Source organism: Acomys minous (assembly GCF_964271855.1).
Source record: "Acomys minous genome assembly, chromosome: 9".
In the NCBI taxonomy this organism is placed as follows: Eukaryota; Metazoa; Chordata; class Mammalia; order Rodentia; family Muridae; genus Acomys; species Acomys minous.
The window spans coordinates 29,094,634-29,115,350 of record NC_140490.1 but is presented as its reverse complement, the minus strand read 5'-3'; the positions used below and the strand labels follow the sequence as shown (position 1 = coordinate 29,115,350).

The 20,717-nt window shown below is 37.7% G+C and overlaps 1 protein-coding gene across 1 annotated transcript; it reads left to right on the top strand.

Moving 5' to 3' along the window:
• Positions 1-16,054: 16,054 nt before the first annotated feature.
• On the top strand, positions 16,055-17,008 carry LOC311605056 (olfactory receptor 2T1; the record flags this gene model as incomplete). Its single annotated transcript, XM_084795349.1, has 1 exon — positions 16,055-17,008. One exon carries the CDS (start codon positions 16,055-16,057, stop codon positions 17,006-17,008), a length of 954 nt encoding a protein of 317 aa, XP_084651475.1.
• Positions 17,009-20,717: the final 3,709 nt, after the last annotated feature.

Below are 20,717 nucleotides of genomic sequence, written 5' to 3'. Positions count from 1 at the left end.
AGGCAGACAGAGAGAGAGACAGAGACAGAGACAGACAGACAGAGACAGAGAGAGAAAGAGACAGACAGACAGACAGAGACAGAGAGAGAAAGAGACAGAGAGAGACAGAGACAGAGAGACAGAGACAGAGAGATGGGACTTCTGGCCTCGAGGTCCACTCATTCCCATCTGGAAGCAAGCAACGGCTGGACCAACCTGCTGAGAACCAGTCCGGTGCCACGGGACACAGGACTCAGACCAGACCCACTGGGTGCTACTGGATGTGAAACCACAATGGTCAATAATTATTTTTAAATTTTTATTGGTTAACCAGGCATGGTGGCACATGCCTTTAATCCCAGCACTCAGGAGGCAGAGGCAGGCAGATCAATGAGAGAGTTCGAGGCCAGCCTGGTCTTCAAAGCAAGTCCAGGACAGTCAAGGCTACACAGAGAAACACTATCTTGAAAAAACAAACAAACGAAAAATTGGTTCATGCACCCCAATTCCATTTGTTTCCCCCTTCCCTTGTACCTGTCTTCCACTCTTGCAATGCCCCCAACAACATAAAGAAAATGTCCCTATGGAAGCTGTAGTGTGCCGCAGGGTGTCCCACAGTGTACTGTTTTGTCCACTCCAACATCTAGGCCTTTGATGAACTGCTGGAATGCATGAAGGTGCTGGTCCTACAGATCCAAAACTATGGCATCTCCATGACACAGGACAACAACATAGTACCCAAGAGGAGTCCCAGTGAGGTCCTAGTATTGATAGTGTAGCAGAAGCCAGAGACCTCCATACCAGATCAATGACGTATTGCAGTGAACATTTGCAAGCAAAGAAATATGGACAAGAATTATATTTTAAAGGGTCTAATATCCCTTCCTATCAAGGAAATGTGAATTAAAATTTGAGCTACCACATCACCCGTGTCAAAATGGCTATCACAGAGAAATCTGAAAAGTGTTGAAGAGAATGTGGATGAAGAGCCCATATTGACTGCTTTTACAGGTGAAAATTAATACAGCTATTATGCACATAAGTTTAGTGGTTCCACAAAAAATTAAAAATAGGACTACTGTGTGACACAGACAGTCTACTTCTGGACATACACCCATACAAACCATGTATACATTTTCACACCTTTTATTGATGCCATTTTTGCTATAGGAAGAACCTAAATGTCTTTCGACAGGTGCATAGATAATGGCAAAATGACACACATAAATAAAATATAATATTCTTCATCTGTAAAGAAAAATAAAACCATGAAAATGGATAGACTTGAAAGTATAATATTAAGCAAGGGCACTCAAACTCAGAAATAAAACCCACATGTTCTCTCTCATATCTTAGCCTATAATTCATATGTGTTTGTATTTAAACAGCTACAGGTATGAGTATACCATAAGATTTGGAAAAGAGACAAACAAAGGACAACCTTAGGTTATGGGGAAAGACAGAATTCAGGCAAAAGCTCATGTTTGGGAGCTGCAGGTCCAGAGCTAGGCCTAGGCATGTGGCGATAGCCCTGGTGGGAGAGGTTCTGAGCAGCCCAGCAGGCAGAGCTTATGTATGCAATATGTATCTTACACTGCAGTTTTTTGATGAAGGTCTGTGTCTCCAAGCTCACATATTTTATTCTACTTAGTGCAAATAGATCACCAGTGATAGGAATCCCGTAGAACAGCTGCTGCTATAGTTTACAAACGCACCTGGCAGGTAGAAAGTCACAAGACAGGGTTGGACAGCTCTTGCAGACTTCGATTCAGGACAGAGAGGGGAATGTGCCCAGCGGGGAGCATCTCAGGTGCCTTTTCTTACTTTGCTTTGTTGTTGTTAACACATTATATGGTGTTATGTCTTATGGTGGAAGTCCGCATGATGACGTCAGTGACTTTGATGGAGCTAAGTACCAATTCCTCCAAACACGAACTGAACCTGGATTGTGAATATGAACTACAATGACATCAAAATAATGTGGACCTGACTTCTACAACAGAATAGTTGTTCAGAGAAGCCATACAAGGGAAGGATACAATATGACTACATCTTCAGTTCAGGGAGAAAAGGAGCCTCGATTCTGCAACAGAGAAAACATCATTGTTACTTCAGACACTTCATTTCTAAAAAGAAACACAACTGTCCAAACTTATAATTGAATTACTGCACCCTGCATATGGGCTGCTGCCATTGCAAAAAGCACAGGTTGGGCAATTTTACACATAGAAGTTTACTTTCACACATACAGAAGCTAGATTGAGATGGCAAATAGGTTTGATCACTTCTGGATCATTTCTGTAGTTTTTGGATAGCTACCTTCTTTCTGTTCTTCACGCTCTTTTTTTTAAACAAAACATTTATTCTTGTTACATCTCAATGGTTATCCCATCCCTTGTATCCTCCCATTCTTCCCTCCCTCCCATTTTCCCCTTATTCCCCTCCCCTATGACTGTTCCTGAGGGGGATTACCTCCCCCTGTATATGCTCATAGGGTATCAAGTCTCTTCTTGGTAACCTGCTGTCCTTCCTCTGAGTGCCACCAGGTCTCCCCCTTCAGGGGACATGGTCAAATGTTCACACTCTTTTTCAATGGTGCCTATGCCTCCATCACCTCTTATTAAGAGCACAGTTTTACTATAGTAGGGCCTCCTTCTGAGGAACTCACTTAACCTTGATTACAGATGCTAAAAGGTTTTTCCATCACAGTGAGCACATTTTGGCCCATTGATCCATGAGTATCTGTAATATTTTTTTATTATTGAAGACTCATTATAAAGACAGTTTATACTTTAGAGAGGCATTCTTATGATAACAGTTTTTGGAGAACTAATTGTTTAACTGTGGAAAAATGTACACAAGATTGTATTTTTGTTTTAACTTATTTTTGAGGCAGTATTTCATGATGGAGCCCAGGCTGGCCTTTAACTTGTGATCTTTCTACCTCTGACCCCCAAGCACTAAGATTACAAGTGTGGACCACCATCATTTAATCACTCTTCAGTGTACAATTCAGTGATGTTAATACATACAATATATGATAAAGCACTCCACCATAATCCCCAGTTGGTCTTCTCTACTATCCAAACAGAAATTCTTTACCTTTAGAAAATGTGATAGTTAATATTGGTTGTCAGCTTGACTGGATCTGAGATCAATTAGGGAGTGCACATTTGAGCAGTTTTGTCAGAGTGTTTTATAGACAGATTGTCTGAAAGGGGAGGACCTTCACTTGGAGTGGGGAGCACCATCTGGCTGTGGCCTAGATAATGTAGGTTAAGGGAAAAGCAGGATGCTTTGCCTGTTTGCCATTGCCACTTGATGGTGAGTGCATCTACTGTATAGCTCTTGCTCCCATCTGTACAGACATTGGAAGTCAGTTCTTTGGCCTTTGAGTGTGAATCACAGACCAGTGACTCTCCAGAGGACCCCACACCTTTGGTAACATATTCTAGGTTCATGAAGGCATCCAGCTTCATGAAACTAACAGTGACCTGGTGTTTAGCCTTTCCAGTCTGCACACAGCCGTATTGAACTACATACATGATATCATGTAAGTCAAACTATTACCAGCCTTTAAATGCATTCTTTCTGTTGGTTCTAAACCTTTACAGAACTCTGATAAATATAAATTTCTAATAACTTAATCATGTCCTCTAGCTTTTGCTTTCCAGGGAAAGAGAGAGGGACTTGAGTATGGCAGAAGAGTGCGAAACTCAAGAATCAGCCTCAGTGCAGGAAGAAAAGAAAACATAAAGAGTTCTGTAATTGTGCTGAAGGGATAACATTTGATCAAGTTAGACCATTACTTGCAGTGTACTTTTAATTTTATAGCTGAAGGGCAGAATTGAGGTAGAGTTTTCCTTATGGAAGATGGTGTTATTGAGTTCCATGCCAATATACCCAGTAACTTCTTTTTACCTAGCATGTCAAGAAGAAAGAGTAGAGAGCTCACGCTTCTTACAAAGGTGACTCATCTTCCATTATGATTTGTGTTTCCTCTGAGATCTACAAGACAGGAAGCTACAGATTCTAGGAAGTCCAACATATAAAGCATGTGACGTATTCCCTCATTCTGTCTGGATTCTCTCCAGTATGGTAATACAGAGTGTTACAGATTCTAGAAGGCTCCAATGATGCAAATGTGCAGATATTGTGTCATGCCTATAGTGTCTATTCCTATGCATGTAAAGTTGATGACAAACTTAGGTGGCTTTTCAACATTAAAAAAAAAAGACCCTCAAATGTCCAAGCCTTGTCAGCTAAAAATCTTTTTTTAAAGGATGTTATAATTATTTTAGTGTTGTCCTGATTAGACATTCTGTAAAGGGTGATTAAAAGGATAAAGAGCTTATTTCATCTCACAGTATCGTCTATCTTTTTTAAAATTATTTTTTATTTTTTACATGTACATTTATATTATTACACATATATACAAGAAACCACTTAATGCAAGAAGAACCATGAAACAATCAGGAATTACATAAATGTTACATTCTTAGTGTTTTTGGCTATTTGTATTTGACAGCCTTGAAGAAAACATCTTTCCTATCTTGGTGCATCTAAAATTCAGAGTGTAAATCAATCTGCATCACATATTGTTATTATCAACTTAAAACATCTATCTAGATCTAAAACCATCTTAATCCCTAAACAATTAAGCTTCATTGTAAAACTAAGCTACCTGGTCTTCAACTCCATCAGAGGCTTGAGAAGAAATAAACTTCATTACCTGAACATGCCAGGAGTACAGTTTAGTAGCTTTCCAAATGAGAAGATGACAGAGATAGGTTTCTTCTTGAATAGTCATGCAAACCTCTCTATTATGTTGGAGCATCATCTTCAGCCATCTGCTCCAATATATCTGACAGACATATTTGTGAGGCAGGAACTACTAAGGACTTGCTTACCCTGTCTTGGCAGAGTTTGGCCATCAACTCTGCCTGCATCCAAGTTTGCCTTCTTTAGGCAGAATTCTTCCTGTGGCACAAACGAGAACATTTTGCCCAGTGGCTTGTTTGCCATATTTCAAGTCACCTCCATAAGGAGGTTCTTTATTGTGCATCAACCTCTTTGATGTAGGCTGGTTGTTGCGAGGAGTTAACTTGTTTCATTGTCAGTAAATCTTTATAAAAACATTTTAAAATGCCATATTCTGTAGTTCTCTGAGGTTTTTGAAGACCTTATCTAACTATCCTATCTTATCTTTCTATAGAATAATATCTACCTGCCACATCTAAGATGTATATTCTTGTGATAAAAGTAGCCTAGTGATTGACATGGCCATGATTTGATCAGCTAACAATTAATTTGTATAACTTATTTATCCCAAACAACCTGCATTAGCACATTCAAAGTTTTGGAAGTAAACCTTGTATTATAATTAAGTTACATGGGTATAATGTCTCACATTAGAGTAGAAATATTTAAATATAATATGTGTGAAGAATAAACTTACATTTGAATTTTATACCACTGTATCTAGAATTAAACTCATTTTGCACCTATATACAAAATTATATACTGGTGAATTAAAAATAACCTTGTGAGCGACAACTGAGGCATTATGTTAAGTAGATTCACTAATCTACTTTTTGTTCTGTCTTCCCTATATATTTCTATATTCCTCCCTTCTTTCTTTTCAACCACTATCTCCAAACCTAAGAATGTTAATATAAAGGAAAAGAGACATTGCTGAGTCTAACTTTGTTTTCTTTCTAAATAAGACCAATAATAACTTGTAACCAACTCCCATTGATAATAATCCTCTATAGCCCAAGAAAGCAACCAAAAATCTTCCTGACCCCCCTAAAATGAAATGGGACATCATTCTCTTAAGTTTTTTTTTTCTGGCTGATTTGGGGATGAATAATACCTAGTAGAGGCCCAAATAAAATTGGGGAAATGGTTAAGCAAGCTAGAAATTGTGGTCCAGTTTTTTAATGTTGAGAAATTCAAGGCTTAATTAGAGTCCTGTGTGGGACAGTCTGAAATGTTGGACCAATTGGGGTTGGAAGCTTTCTTTGAAAGTGTCCTGGGAGCTGTCTTGTTCTGGTGAGGAACAGCAACTGAAGTATACTTGGTGCAGGAACATGAACGATACAGGATGTCAATGTCCAGAATGTTGAGAGGAATGCATCCTATCAGGTTTGATCCAATGTCAGTGTCTGGTTCTTTTTTTCTGAGAGCATAAAATTTCTCACAAGCATTATACAGTCCTAAAATTATAAGTATTTAAGGTGTATGTGATGCACAGAACAATTAAGGCTGGCTTTCTGTTCTTTGTATGAGCAGAAAAAAAATCTGTGAAACTTCATTCATGCCATATGAAGAATGGCATCTAATAGTAATTCATAGGGATTCTGTAGCCAACAAGAAGCACTGTCTATGCCTAGACACTCGTGTCTCAGCCAGTCTCAGAGCTATTCCCATATAGTGGGATTAGCAATTTAAGTTACCTGTTTGTTATGCCATTTAAGTTCTTCACATCCTGATTGTATCCCCCTCCCTTATTCCTTCCTGATCCCCCTCCCTCCCTCATCCCCTCTCCCTCCCTCTCTTAGTACTCAGAAAGGGGAGCCCTCTTCCGCTAACATCTGACCTCAGCCTATCAAGTCTCATCTGTACTAACTGTAACTTCTTCCTCTGTAGTCTGGCAAGTCTGTCTTGCCAAGGGGAAGTGATCCAAATTCAGGGGCCAGAGTGCATGTATGAAGTAGCCCCTATTCTTCACAAGTGTGATGAACAAAGAGACATCAGAGCAGTGGTCTAGGTTCACATCGGACATGGTCCTTGTTTGATGTTTCAGTCTCTGTGTTGTAGTGTAATTATCCTGTAATATGTAGTTAATATCCACTTATGAGTGAGTATTTACCATGCATGTGTTTCTGTGTCTGGGTTACCTCATTCAGGATGATCCTTTCCAGTTCCATCCATTTGCCTGAAAATTTAAAGATTTCCTTGTTTTTAATAGTGGAACACTATTCCATTTATGTAAATGTACCATAGGTTTTTTTTATCCATTCTTTCAGCTAAAATCTTTAAGAAAGTTTAAGGTGAATACAAGAGTTGGTTCTTTGAAAAGATTAGTAGGATTAACAAATCTTTAGCCAAATTAACCAAAAGAAAGAGAAAAAAGACTTATATTAATAAAACCATAGATGAAAAGTGAGACATGACAATAGATATTGAGGAAATTCAGAGAATCATATAAACATAATTTTTCAAAATCTATACTCCACTGAACTGGAAAACCTAAAAGAAATGGATATTTTTGAGTATGGATGACAACCAAAATTAAATTAAGGTAAAGGAAATGATTTAAAGAACCAATGAGTAAATGTTTTAACAACCAATGAGATGGGAACAGTAATTTAAAAAATCTTCCAACAGAAAAAGCTTAGGTCCAGATTAAGATATCAAAAGGTTCTACCATACCATCAAAGAATTAACAGCAAAACTCTTCTAATTATTCCATAAAATAGAAACACACAATACACTTCTAAACTATTTTTCTGAAGCAGGGATTACTATGACAAAGATTCAACAGAAATGAAAATTGGTTCTCAATCACAGATGTAAAAATTTGCAATAAAATAATTACAAATGGAATTCAAGAACCATGAAAAAGAGTGTTCACTATAATCAATTTGGTTTAACCCCAGACATTCAGGGAAAGCATAATATAAGTAAATCGATAATGAAATATACCAATATAATAATGGAAATGTAGAAGAAGCCCATGAACAACATCTTGTCAAATGGGGGAAAAAAAACTAAAGAAGTTTACACTGAAATCAAGAACAAAGAAAGGATGTCTACTCTTTGTGTTCAATATAGTGCTTAAAATCTTACCTGAAACAATAAAAGTAAAAAAATAAAAATAAAAAAGGAAATAGAAAAAGAATCAAATTATCTTTACTTGCAGATTATATGATTATAAACATAAAAGATTCTCCAGATATTTTATGTTTGATAAATGACTTCAACAAAGTAGCAGGACACAACATTAACACACACAAACCAGTAGTTTTCTTATATACGAATGACAAACATACAAAAAAAGGAATCAGGAAAACAATGTAATTCACAACAGCATTAAAAAAATTTAACTACAAAAGTGAAAGAATTAGATAATAAAAACTTTAAGACATTAAAAAATTAAAAATGAAAACAAAACAAAACAAAAAACAAAAAAAAAGAGGACACCAGAAGATTGAAAGACCCCTGTCCTCACAGATTAGAAGGACTAATATTATACAAATGTCCATCTTACCAGAGGAAATGTGCAGATTCAACACATTTCTTATCAAAATTCTAACACATTTCTTCTGAGCACACACACACACACACACACACACACACACACACACACACACACACACGGAAACAAACAAACATAAAACCCACAGGATAGATCTAACAGTAAAAGATCGGCTGGCGGTTTCACCATCCATGGTTTTAGTATATCATAAAGCAATGGTAATAAAAGCAGCATTGTGCTGGCATAACAAAAGCACACTGGTCAATGAACTAGAATTGAGGACCCATATGCACACTCATTCTTCTACAGCCCCTTGAGAATACACACTGGAGAAAACAGCTCCTAACCTGTATTTTCTGTTTACTCTGCTAATTACTTTTGTTCCTTCTCAAGTCTCTGATGGGGTTGAAGGCCAGATAGTTTAGTTTTACAATTAAGCTTAGTTATTTAGAGGTTAAGATGTTTTTAGTTCTAGATAGATGTTGTAAGTTGATAGAGATGAAATATGATAGATATTGTTTACATTGATAATAAGATAGGAACAATGTTTTCTTCAAGATTGCCAAATACAAATAGCAAACATTATGAATGTAACATTAATGCAATTCCTGATTGTTTTGTGGTTCTTTTTGCTGTATGTAGTTTATTTTATATATGTGTGTAATAACATAAATGTATATGTTAAAAAAGAATTAATTAAAATAAATAAATAAATAAACAGTGCTGGTTAAACTAGATAGTTACTTGTTGAAGAATGAAATCCTTTTCTCTTACAAACCTCGACTCCAAATAGATCAAGAATATTGACATAGGACTTGATACCCAGAATCTGATGGAAAACCCAAGTTGTACACATGAACTTACAGGGACAAGAAATGACTTTCTAAACATACTATGAAAGCACGTGCATTAAGACCAACAGTTAACAAATGAGATCCTGTGAAACTAAATGTTTTTGTATAGCAAAGGACACTATCACTCAAGTAGATAGGGAATAGGAAAGAAAATCCTTAACTACTCTATAAGTGACAAAATGTTAGTTTCTGAACTATCCAAAGAAGTCAAGAGAAAGAAAGAAGAAAAGAAAAATTTAAGCATCAAGAAAACAACATTAATTATAAACTGGGCATGGATTTAAACAGAATTTTCAAAATAAAATAAAAATGGTTGATAGTTGCAATGGTGGCATGAATGTTATGGGGGTAACCAACCATTTCCTGATTGGATCAAAGTCCCACTCCATGAGAGGGAACATATGACATTATTAATGGAGCTAAAATTCTGTGGCTAGATAGGTCATAGGCACTAAAGAAGAACCCAATAATATTATTCTGCTAAATGGGCATACTATTTAAATGACTACAAATGACTTATTGTTGCGTTGGTAAATCAGAGCATCTTTCAACTCTCCTTAGAGAAGTTTCTCTTTGTAATAGACGACAATTGGCACAGAGACTGGCAACTGGTCAGCATGCAGGGGCGGGGAAAGACTATAGAGTTCTTAGCACTAAATTGAACTTTCATATCACACTCTTCTCAAGATCTTTATGAAAAGGGAATGGAAGATTACAAGAGATAGAAGATACAGATAGTGTCAAGGAAACAGTTCTGTCCAGACACAATGAGGCAAATACATACTGACAGTTATTATGATAGTATGAGCAAGACCTATCTATGCAAGCTCCAGCCAGAAAAAAATCTGGGTAGGTGGGCACATAATCCCAACACTAGCTCAGGAGATAGTAGCATTTAATAAGGGTTTGGAGTGGAAAAGTCAGTTTTGTTTTGGTTTGGTTTTTTGTTTTCCAAATGATATGACTTCTGGCAGGCCAACTACATACTCAGGTAGTTGCCAATGCCAAGCCTATCTGGGAAACACAAACTAAATTTATTGGGGAAAGAGAGGGAGGGCAAGCAAACAAATCTAAGTTAGGTAGGAAGGAATGCAAGGGTTTAGATTTAGGGGGAGAAGCTGATTATGTTTAAAATACATTATAGGAAGCTCTCAAAGAATTAATAAATAATTTAACAATTAATTATCAATAAATAATTAAACAATTATTAATAAATAATGTAATTTTAAGTTAATAAATTATTTTTAAAGAAGAAAATCAAGACAGCAATGAGAATCATTTGGTTCTTGTCCTGACTCCCAACAAACTTTCCCAAAACTGTTCGACTCACATGGACTAATGACATTCAGTAACCAGGCCAGGACTCTCCTTAATAAAGAGATCTCTTCCTCCTGACTGATGAGATGGCCTCCATGGCCACCAATACCATGGAAATACAAGCATGAAAGGAAATGAAAACCAGAAAGATACATGCCATGAGGATAGTTTATATTTATTTGCATGGCTGAAGATTGAATTCATGACTATCAGCATATAGTTAATGTATTTTGTTTGTCTTGTTTTTATTTTTGTTTTGTTTTTTGGAATTTTTTTTATGTTGAAGGTCAAGGGTCTCAAACATAAGGTGGAAGCTCCACTATTTTACACACCAATACAGAGTAATATTATTTTATTTTTATTACTTTTTTTAGCCATGGAAATACATAGTTTAATATTTTCCTTGCTGGGTTTTGGTCTTGTTTTGTAAACTTTCTTTCTTTCTTTTTTTCTTTCTTTCTTTCTTTCAGTTTTTATTTGTAATAAGGTTTACCTTGAATCTTGGACTTGGGACCTGGACTTTTGAACAGTACTAAAACACTTCATCTTATGAGGACTCTTGGAGGTGAAATATATATTTACTGTAAGCCTAGCATTGTCTTTGGAGGATTGCAGTTGAATGTCATGATTTAAAGAGACATGTTTCATGTTAAGTTGACTAGAGACTTTTGATGGCTCACACCACAAGGGAGTTTCCAAAGAACTGACATTTGGGGCAAGACATAGGTGACACTGCTGTAACTGGGGGCCTTGTGGAATACTCACTAAAAAGGAGTAGGCCAGCCACTTAAGTCACTCTCTTTTTCCTGTGTGTCATGGTGTGAACTGCTTTGCTCTGTCACACCCTCCTCATCAGGATAGACTGAAAATTAAACCGAGGAGCTAAAAGAAATCTTTTCTCTATTAGAAAAACAAGAAGTAACAATACTTTAGAAACATTTCAATATTGTTCAAATAGATCAGTTGAATCTGGTTATTTTAGATGAAGTTGCAGAAAATCTGTTCGTTCATTCATTCATTCATTCATTCATTCATTCTTAAAGAGAAGTAAAAGTCATGAAGTGCACCAGTGTAATGGGATCTATAAGAACAGGAAGACAAAAAACAGAAACAAAACAGAAAGACAAATTTGTAATATTTTTAACTGAAAAGTTATAACCCATGTTATTTACCAAAATTGGCTTGATATTTCAAATTGAAGACGTTATTAAGGAACCTTTCATGATGGATGGCTAAAACGAAGTATAAAGGATGTTCATCAGAACACAATTTGTTGATCACATAAATTTAAACAATACATGTGTTGAAGATAGATCACTTGAAAAAATGCTATTGTTTTCTTGGATCAGAATAGTCTATGGGTGTGGAGGAAAAACCATAATCAAAATACATTGTTTGACAAAATTATTTTCAGTAAAAAAGAATAGTTCATGAATATAATTTGTTACACTTGAAGAAACATATGATATGCTTTGAGAACAGCCCAAATTGTTGATTATATATAAATATAAAGACACATTATACAGAGGCTTTTGTATATCTATGCTGATGCACATTAATTGGCATTAGAATATTCAGCTATCCAAATCACTTTAAAAAATATTTTTGCTATTATGGAAAGGCAGGAGTTTCTTTGCTTTTTTTTTTATAGCTTCCTGGTACATAGTCATAATACTTTTAAGAATAATATTTATTAAACCACTAAGAAAATACTAAACTATAACAAAAATTGGACTATTCTTCACTCTTGCACCTACCTTTCTCTGTGAGGAAATGGAAGGACATTTCTGACGAAATCCTTAGGAAATCACATTCAACATAAAGTTTTGTCATACTTTGTCAACACTTTGAAGCCAAGCAGCAGAAAGGCTTTTTTTTTCAAAGCCCATGTGATTTTTGATACACTACCCTCCGTTGGAATATTTCCCATTAGATGAAGCCAGGCAGTCAGCAAAGTCTCCTGAGGTCTGCTGGTCAGAGACCTGCCCTTTGTGTTTCTGTCCGTGCCTTTCCAGAAACTATTTATGCCTCACTTCTCACTGCAGGCACATCCTATCTTACTAATGATCTCCCACCAGAAACATCAAATGGATCCAATATCCTTTAGCGGTATGAAGCTTTCTTCCTAAAGGAACAGAAAAAGTTATTCACGGGTATTGATTTTTTTTTCTTCAGTAGCAAAATTTCCCCTCTAGCAACTGGAAGCAAGCGATGCCGCGTTTTCCTTGGAGGCTGAAGAGTCCATGCTCTTGGCATCACATGCTGTCTTAGGGATTCGGGGTATGCTGTGTTCTTTAATGATACTGTCTTTGGCTGATTCCTCTTACTAAAGTTACAGGTATTAGGAACTTTATGTATGCATCCCTTTAGGCCGAGTCTATCATCACATCTCTATTCCTTAAATAAACATAAAGGCCTTTATGTGCCACATCTTGTCTAGTAACGTTCTAACAGAAGCTGAGCGTACAGGTGGACCATATCCTGCGGGTGAGGACAGAGACAGCTGGAGAGCTGGGACTGAGAATAGAAATGACTGCGAAATTGGGGGCGTTTTATTTAATGAACTTTCGAAGATCCTCTCACTTTGAACCCAGAGTCAGAGAGTGGAAATAATTACAGTTCTCTGCAATGAGTATGAAAAGTTCAAGCAGAGCATGGTTGTGCACACCTGTAATCCCAGCCCTTGGGAGGCAGAGGCAAGTGGGTCACTATGAGTTCGAGGCCACCATGGTCTACAGAGTGAGTCCAGGACAGCCAAGGTTACACAGAGAAACCCTGTCTCAAAGAACCAAAACAAAAAAGGTCCAATATTAAAAAAAAATAGATAAAGGGCTCATGAGGAGATGGAGAACACAAGAAAGAAGGCCACACGTGGCAGGGTCTGTATTTTCTGTAGGCTTTATACAGTGCTTCTATTTATCACAAAATCTTATCTAAATATAATTTCATTCAAGTCAGGATACTTGAAGAGATAGAGAATATAACTACTGAAGTAGCTTCATATCTGGGCTTGTACACCTGACAATCAGGAGGTATTTAAATTTAGATGCATGATTTTACCTGAATATGTGTATACTTAAAGGAAAATATTAGTAATTCTTATATACTACCCAAGAGTTTTATAAAACATTGTCACTACTTTGCATGGATATATATATATATATATATATATATATATATATATATATATATAATCACTACTGTTTTCTTATTTAATTTCAAATTTTCAAAGCTCTCTATTGAGTTGGCTGAAAATTCCTGCTATAGAACTAACTATAATTTAATGTATAAATACTGAGTCAACAGTACAGTGGCTCCTGTATAAGAACAGAAAAGTATTGTTTTTCCTGTACTCACTATTAGAAAAAACATAGAACTGTGAATTTATCAGTAACTCAGACTATTCCATTAGATCAACCTAACTTAAATAGACATTGAAGCTCAGCATCTAAAGAGAAAATTCCAGCCCATGGAACTAACTTGCATCACAACCAGAAAAGGAATCCATTTCACCTAATTTCAAATTTTGTCTTACTTTATATCTACTATGTCACATCAGAGTCAAATTTCTGTGTGAAAACATAGAATCATTACAGTAACACTATAGAAACATCTCAGGGTTTCCTGGTTATTTTCTTGTGTACTAAATCATCACAAAAGGATATAATCTGTGACCAGCAGAGTGAACAGGTTCTGACGTATGATCTTCCCTCATCCTGAGTGTGCAGAGAGTAAACATGGCCGGACAGTTTCTTCAGACTCACGGTTCCCATCCAGGGGATTCTCCTGAACAAATAATGTCTGTCGTGTGCACACAGGAGGAGAGGCAAGTAAGCTGTGATCAGGAACGGCTCTCAGGCTTAGTCTCCACTGTGCTGTGACTTTAAGACTGGCGAGGTACTGGAGAATCCTGGACAACAGAGAATTCAAAGAGCTGTGATAGGTGTGCGTATGAAGATTTGAGAGAAGAGTTTAAATATGAGGATGAGCATATAGCTATCCTCTACTATCAAGGTCAGAAGATCTCACATAGGTAAGACTCCAAGTTAGGAAACATGCAAGCAGTTAGAGTGAGAAGAGCAGAAGAGCATGCATGCTGTCCCATAACTTACCAGGACTTTTCTGTTTTCACATATCTAAAAGGACTAAAAATATAAAGCATGTGGGCATGTTGTAATAATAATTAAATCTTCTGTAGTATTAGAGTAAGTTGTTAAATCTGGTACCAAAAAGTTTGAAATCTGAAAATAGAAGATAAAGGACAGTAACCCTGATCACTTAAAATCAGTAGAAACAATTTATTATATTTCCCCACTAAAAATGTTCTTACCAATCAAACCAATGTTCACACATAGGTAAAATAAGCAGATTCATATGTTTGACACATCGGTGGTAGCTATGATAAAGTTTGAGCTGCTGTTCTGGGAGATGGTGAGAACACAATGAATTAAGACTGCTGTTCAAATCTCCTCCTTCAGAAAAAAAAGCTGCAGATGGAAAGGCACAGCTCCCAGCCCTGGGGAAAGGGACTTTCACGGATCTTTACTCTTGCTTTATTGTAAAGATAAACAATGGATAGGCAGCACTTGCAAGTGTACGCTTCACAAAGTCATTGCTGCTGTTTTCTGTGTAATCACCTCAAGTGGTCACGAGTTAGTGGTCTGGTTAGTGGAACATTAGATTAGAATTAACTCACACAGTTTGGCAAAATGTCTCCTGCAACTTTACCCATAAAGTACACAAAGAATCATCCTTGACTTTTGTGTATGTTGCTGTGGTACTTTTCCCTCACCCAAATCTGAAATTATGAGAGAAACCGTCACTGTGTTTTTGCTAATTGTGAACACTATAAAAATTCAAATTTCCAAAATAACTAAGTGGGCTATAGCTCCATATAGACTTTATGTATTTCTTCGTGCTCTTTCCTCTGAATCCTAATTGCTAATCTCACTGACCTATGCTAATGCAAATCATAATCATAACTCTGTTTTCTCATCATACTAAAATTCAAATTCACTTTTAAGAGTAAGAGTTGTTTGTAGACTCCGTGATGTCTGAGTTTGCAAGAGCACTCTGCCTTGTCAGAGCATTTCACCCTACATGCTTTGTTGTTACATGTTTGAAGGGAAGCACAGTGTGATCTCCTAATCTAACATGATGAAAACATCAGATTACACACACTAATGGCTAAATGGTAGCCAGGCAATGCATGGCCAGGGTCAGGAATGTTTTGGTGACAATAATTATGCTGACCATTGCTAAGATACACTTTGTAACAATACCAAGTAAACTTCACTGAAAATAGGATGTGCCTTATTTAACCTTATATACACACACTAGACCATAGTATAAAACATATGCTTAGGTGATATAAAATATGAGTATGATTATGATATAGTAACATCTACTGGCATCTTGCTCAACGTATTTAAGGAATTAATGATTAATAAGGAGAAATTGTCCTTAAAGTTTGTAGACTATTAATATTCTTATATAAGTCAGTTGTATATCAATTTAGAAATGCCAAGAAAACTAATTTTGAATATTTTTATTGATCCCATAGGTTGTAGTTTTAACTCTCTAGAAACAACACCATTTTATTTGGAAAGTTTTATATTATGTCAACAACATCATAGAGTCAATGGAAGGGTACAACACATCATCTACTGACTTTACTTTTATGGGGCTGTTCAACACAGAGGAAACTTCGGGTCTTGTATTTGCCACCATCTCTGTCATCTTCCTTACTGCTCTGGTGGCCAATGGAATTATGATCTTTCTGATCCGTACGGACACTCACCTCCACACCCCTATGTACTTCCTCCTCAGCCACTTGTCCTTCATTGACATGATGTACATCTCAACCATTGTGCCCAAGATGCTAGTTGACTATCTTCTAGGGAGAAGGACCATTTCCTTTGTGGGATGCACAGCTCAACACTTTCTCTACCTCACCCTTGTGGGAGCCGAGTTCTTTCTTCTGGGTCTCATGGCCTATGATCGCTATGTGGCCATCTGCAATCCACTGAGGTACCCTGTTCTCATGAGCCGCCGAATCTGTTGGATTATCATAGGAGGCTCCTGGTTTGGGGGATCTTTGGACGGATTCCTCCTTACCCCAATCACCATGAATTTCCCCTTCTGCGGTTCACGAGAGATTAATCATTTCTTCTGTGAGGCGCCTGCTGTGCTGAAGTTGGCATGTGCAGACACAGCCCTCTATGAGACAGTGATGTATGTGTGCTGCGTCCTGATGCTGCTGATCCCCTTCTCTGTAGTTATCTCATCCTATGCCCGGATTTTGGCCACGGTCTACAGTATGAGCTCTGTAGAAGGGAGGAAGAAGGCATTTGCTACCTGCTCATCTCACATGACTGTGGTAACCTTGTTTTATGGGGCTGCCATATATACCTATATGGTGCCACACTCCTACCATTCACCATCCCAAGACAAAATTTTTTCTGTGTTCTACACCATCCTCACACCCATGCTGAACCCCCTCATCTACAGCATGAGGAACAAGGACGTGACCGGAGCTCTGAGGAGGGCGCTGGGGAAGCTCCGAAGTTCTCACAGAGTGTCTGGAGACCTTTGACTGTTGCCTCCTCACATCAGTGGAAAATGGGAAATTGTTGGTGTGGCTGGGCCTGAGCTGAAGGATAATAGTAGAAGGAAGGATTGAGTGATCCGGGGAAAGAAGTTGGCATAAAAATGTGACTTCTCCATCTCCATTGCTTCCTCTATTTCCCTTCCTCAACACTCTTTTTTTTTTTTCCTGAGTTTTGAGAGAAGATTTTGTTATATAATACTGGCTGAATTTGTTATTTGCTACATAGCCCAAGCTGTCTTTGAATTTATGGCAGTCCTGTGACTTTAATCTTCTGAGTGCTGGGATTACAGATATGTGCTGCAATGCCTGATTCTTCTTTTCCTTCTTATATCTTGTTCTGTGGCTTCTCAGAATAAAAACTGGAATTTTTTTTCCTGAGAGTTACCTTTTAGAGTTGAAGATGTCTGCAAATATTAAATGGCATGAGTAGCACCAAGAAGATCAGGAGTAAGGTGGTATTAGGCATTTGCTAGGATGCTGTGTAAGCCTATCTCACTGTCAAGGGGGTATGAAATGCCACCTTTTCTGAGTTGGCAAGAGCTATGTTCCTACTCATTATCATCATGTGTTGGCAAGATCGCAAGATCCACTGACCACAGTTTTTCCAAAAGGCATTGTTTTCACTAAAAGCATTAAGTAGTTATACTTTCAGCTTTAACAATTCAGTATTTAACTTTTGTTTGTTTGTAACACATCTACAGAAACTACTTTTGTTTCTGTAAATGGATAGATGAAACCAAGGATACTTGGCAGCAAAGAAAGCATTAAAATGTATGTAAGGCTCCAAGGCATTGAAGAAACACACAGAAATGTGGGTTGACTCTGTGTGAGCTACTTTTCAGATGCAGTGAAGGACAACAAGATGAAGAATAATACAATGAAGTAGGTAAACTTTAGCTCACTGTTTATCTCTGTTTCCTCCACACAGCCTGTAACTGAACTCAGAAAACATGTGGCAAAGTATTTTCGATGTCCACCTCATAATAGAAATACATTATTCAGAACAAAAGCTACCACTAAGATTTTAAGTCATCATGTGCAAATTTCATGATTGAAATTTAACTTTGGCTACAGTCAGCATCATATGGGCAGTCTCTCTAAATATTTATCTGCCTTATGTTGCCTTGTTTTTATGAAATTTGACACAATCTAGTATAACTGGGGAAGAGGAAACCTCAATTGAGAAAATGTCCCTACCACATTGGCCTATGGGCAAGCCTGCGGTATGTTTTCTGGATGGTTGATGTGTGATGGGCTATCTCACTGTGGGCAGTGCCACCCTGGGTTGGTAGACCTGGGTGCTACAAGAAGGCAAGCTAATCAAGCCAAAAGGAGCAAGCAAGCATTTCAATAAAATATACCTTAATAGCATGGATTAATCTTATAAACATTAATAGCATGGATTAATCACTCATGGCCTCTGGTTCAGTCCCTGCTTTGAGCCGGGCCTGATGGCCCTCCTTTAATGCCAGCGCTCAGGAGGCAGAGGCAGGCAGATCGCTGTGAGTTTGAGGCCAGCCTGGGCTACAAAGTGAGTCCAGAACAGCCAAGTATACACAGAGAAACCCTGTCTCAAAAAACAAAAACAACAACAACAAAAAAAAAAGTTCCTGCTTTGATGTCCTCTAGTGGTGGACTGTTACGTGAAAACATATTGTGAAATAACCCTTTCTTCTAAAGGTTACTTTAGTCGTGGTGTCACATCACAACCATAGAAATCCCAACTCAGATATGCCTTGTCAGTTCATTATCTGCCAACAAGTTCATGGCCAATGAAGTACTTACAGTGAGTTCTAATTCATCTGTAAACAGTGGCTGTGGTACAATGGTGGGTTCTTCAGTTAGTATAAAGGGACATTCTCCATCCATAACTAAGTCTGGTTTGATGCCTGATTTCTCAGGTAACACTGCTATGCCTGTTTGCTTTCTAGTTCCATATGTGCTAGGAAAGATTTTTTCATATCCCTTTACCCCAGTGCACTATTGTCTTGACAGTGCAGTGTATAGGCAATAAATAGATGTCTTTTTTTTTTAATACAATCTAATAATCTAGGTCTTTGTATTAGAGAACTAGGACATTGATGTTCTAAGCTGTTACTATAAGACATTTATTAATTCTTATTATTCTATCACTTTATAATGTTTGGCAATTTCTTTTTTCCTCTTTAATTAAAAAAAACAGGGCAGGGACTGCCTCTGACATGAACTCTGGTGCCCCCAATTTGATCACTTTTCCTTGATGGGGAGGCCCAGTGGCACACAGAGGAAGGGAAGCAGGCTATTAAAATGAGACCTGATAGGTCATGTGATGGAGGAGGAGGTACTTTTCTGTTAGAGGTCTAGGGGAAGGGAACAGGTTGGGAGAGGGAGGGAGGGTGGGAGTTGGAAGATACATGTGAGGGGATAACAATCCAGATTTCATCTAAATAAATTATATTACACTTAAAAAATAGATTCTTGGGATAGGAGAGATGGCTCAGTGGTTAAGAGCACTGACTGCTCTTCCAGAGGACCCAGGTTCAATTCCCACATCGACATGGTAACTCACAACTGTCTGTAACTCCAGTTCCAGGGGACTTGACACCTTCTCAAAGATGTACATGCAAGCAAAACACCAATGTACATGAAATAAACATAAATTTTAAAATTAAAAATATATTCATTCCTTATAAAATATATCCTTATTACAGTTTTCCCTCCCTCTACTCCTGCCAGTTCATCACATCAAAGTTGGACAAGGTAAACCAACAGGAGAAAAAAGTGCGCAAGAATCAGAGACCCACTCACACACTCAGGAGCCCCATAAAAATAATAAACTGAAAGATATAGCATATATACAGTGGTCCTGGTACAGATCTGTGTGGGTCCTGTGCTTGCTGCTTTAGTCTCTGTGAGTTTACATGATTTAAGTTGATTTAGAGGGCCTTGATCTCCTGGTGTCCTCCATCCTTTCTGGCCCCCAGACTACTTCAGTCTCCTCTTCTATGAGGTTACCCTCAGAGCTCAGGTTCCCCTCAGATTTGATGGAGACATCCATTTATAGTTGTATGTTTCAAGGTCTCTCTCCCCTCCCCTCTCCTCCCCTCTCCTCCTCTCTCCTCTCCTCCCCTTCACTCCTCTCCTCTCCACTTCCCTTCCCTTCCCTCCCCCTCCCCTCCTCCTCCTCCTCCTCCTTCTTCTTCTTCTTTCTTTCTCTCTCTCTCTCTCTCTCTCTCTCTCTCTCTCTCTCTCTCTCTCTCTCTCTCTCTCTCTCATTTAGCAGAATATATATTATTAGTACTTTAAAATATATCTATAGTATTTGGATTTACTCCAGGTCTCTGGGCTATCAAGTTTCTTGTTCCTGGCTACCCATGCAGTGTCAGTAATGGGTTCCACCTCATGAAGTGGGCCTTAAATGAAATTAGACATTGATTGGTTACAACCACAAGCTTTCTGCCATTTTTATCCCAGCATATTTTGCAGACAGGACAGATTGTAGACCAATTTTGGTGTGTGTGTCTGGGTTGATTTTTATGTTTCTCTTTTGTTAGCCTGCAGAGTACCTAGTACAAAGATTCTAGAACATAGGGATGAAGGATCTATGTGGCTCAACCTCTCCATGTTCAATGAGTGGTGTGGATGTTATCTTCAGCAATGGAGCCCTGCTGTCAGTGTATGAAGAGAAATCTATTTTCTTGGCATCAGCCATAGT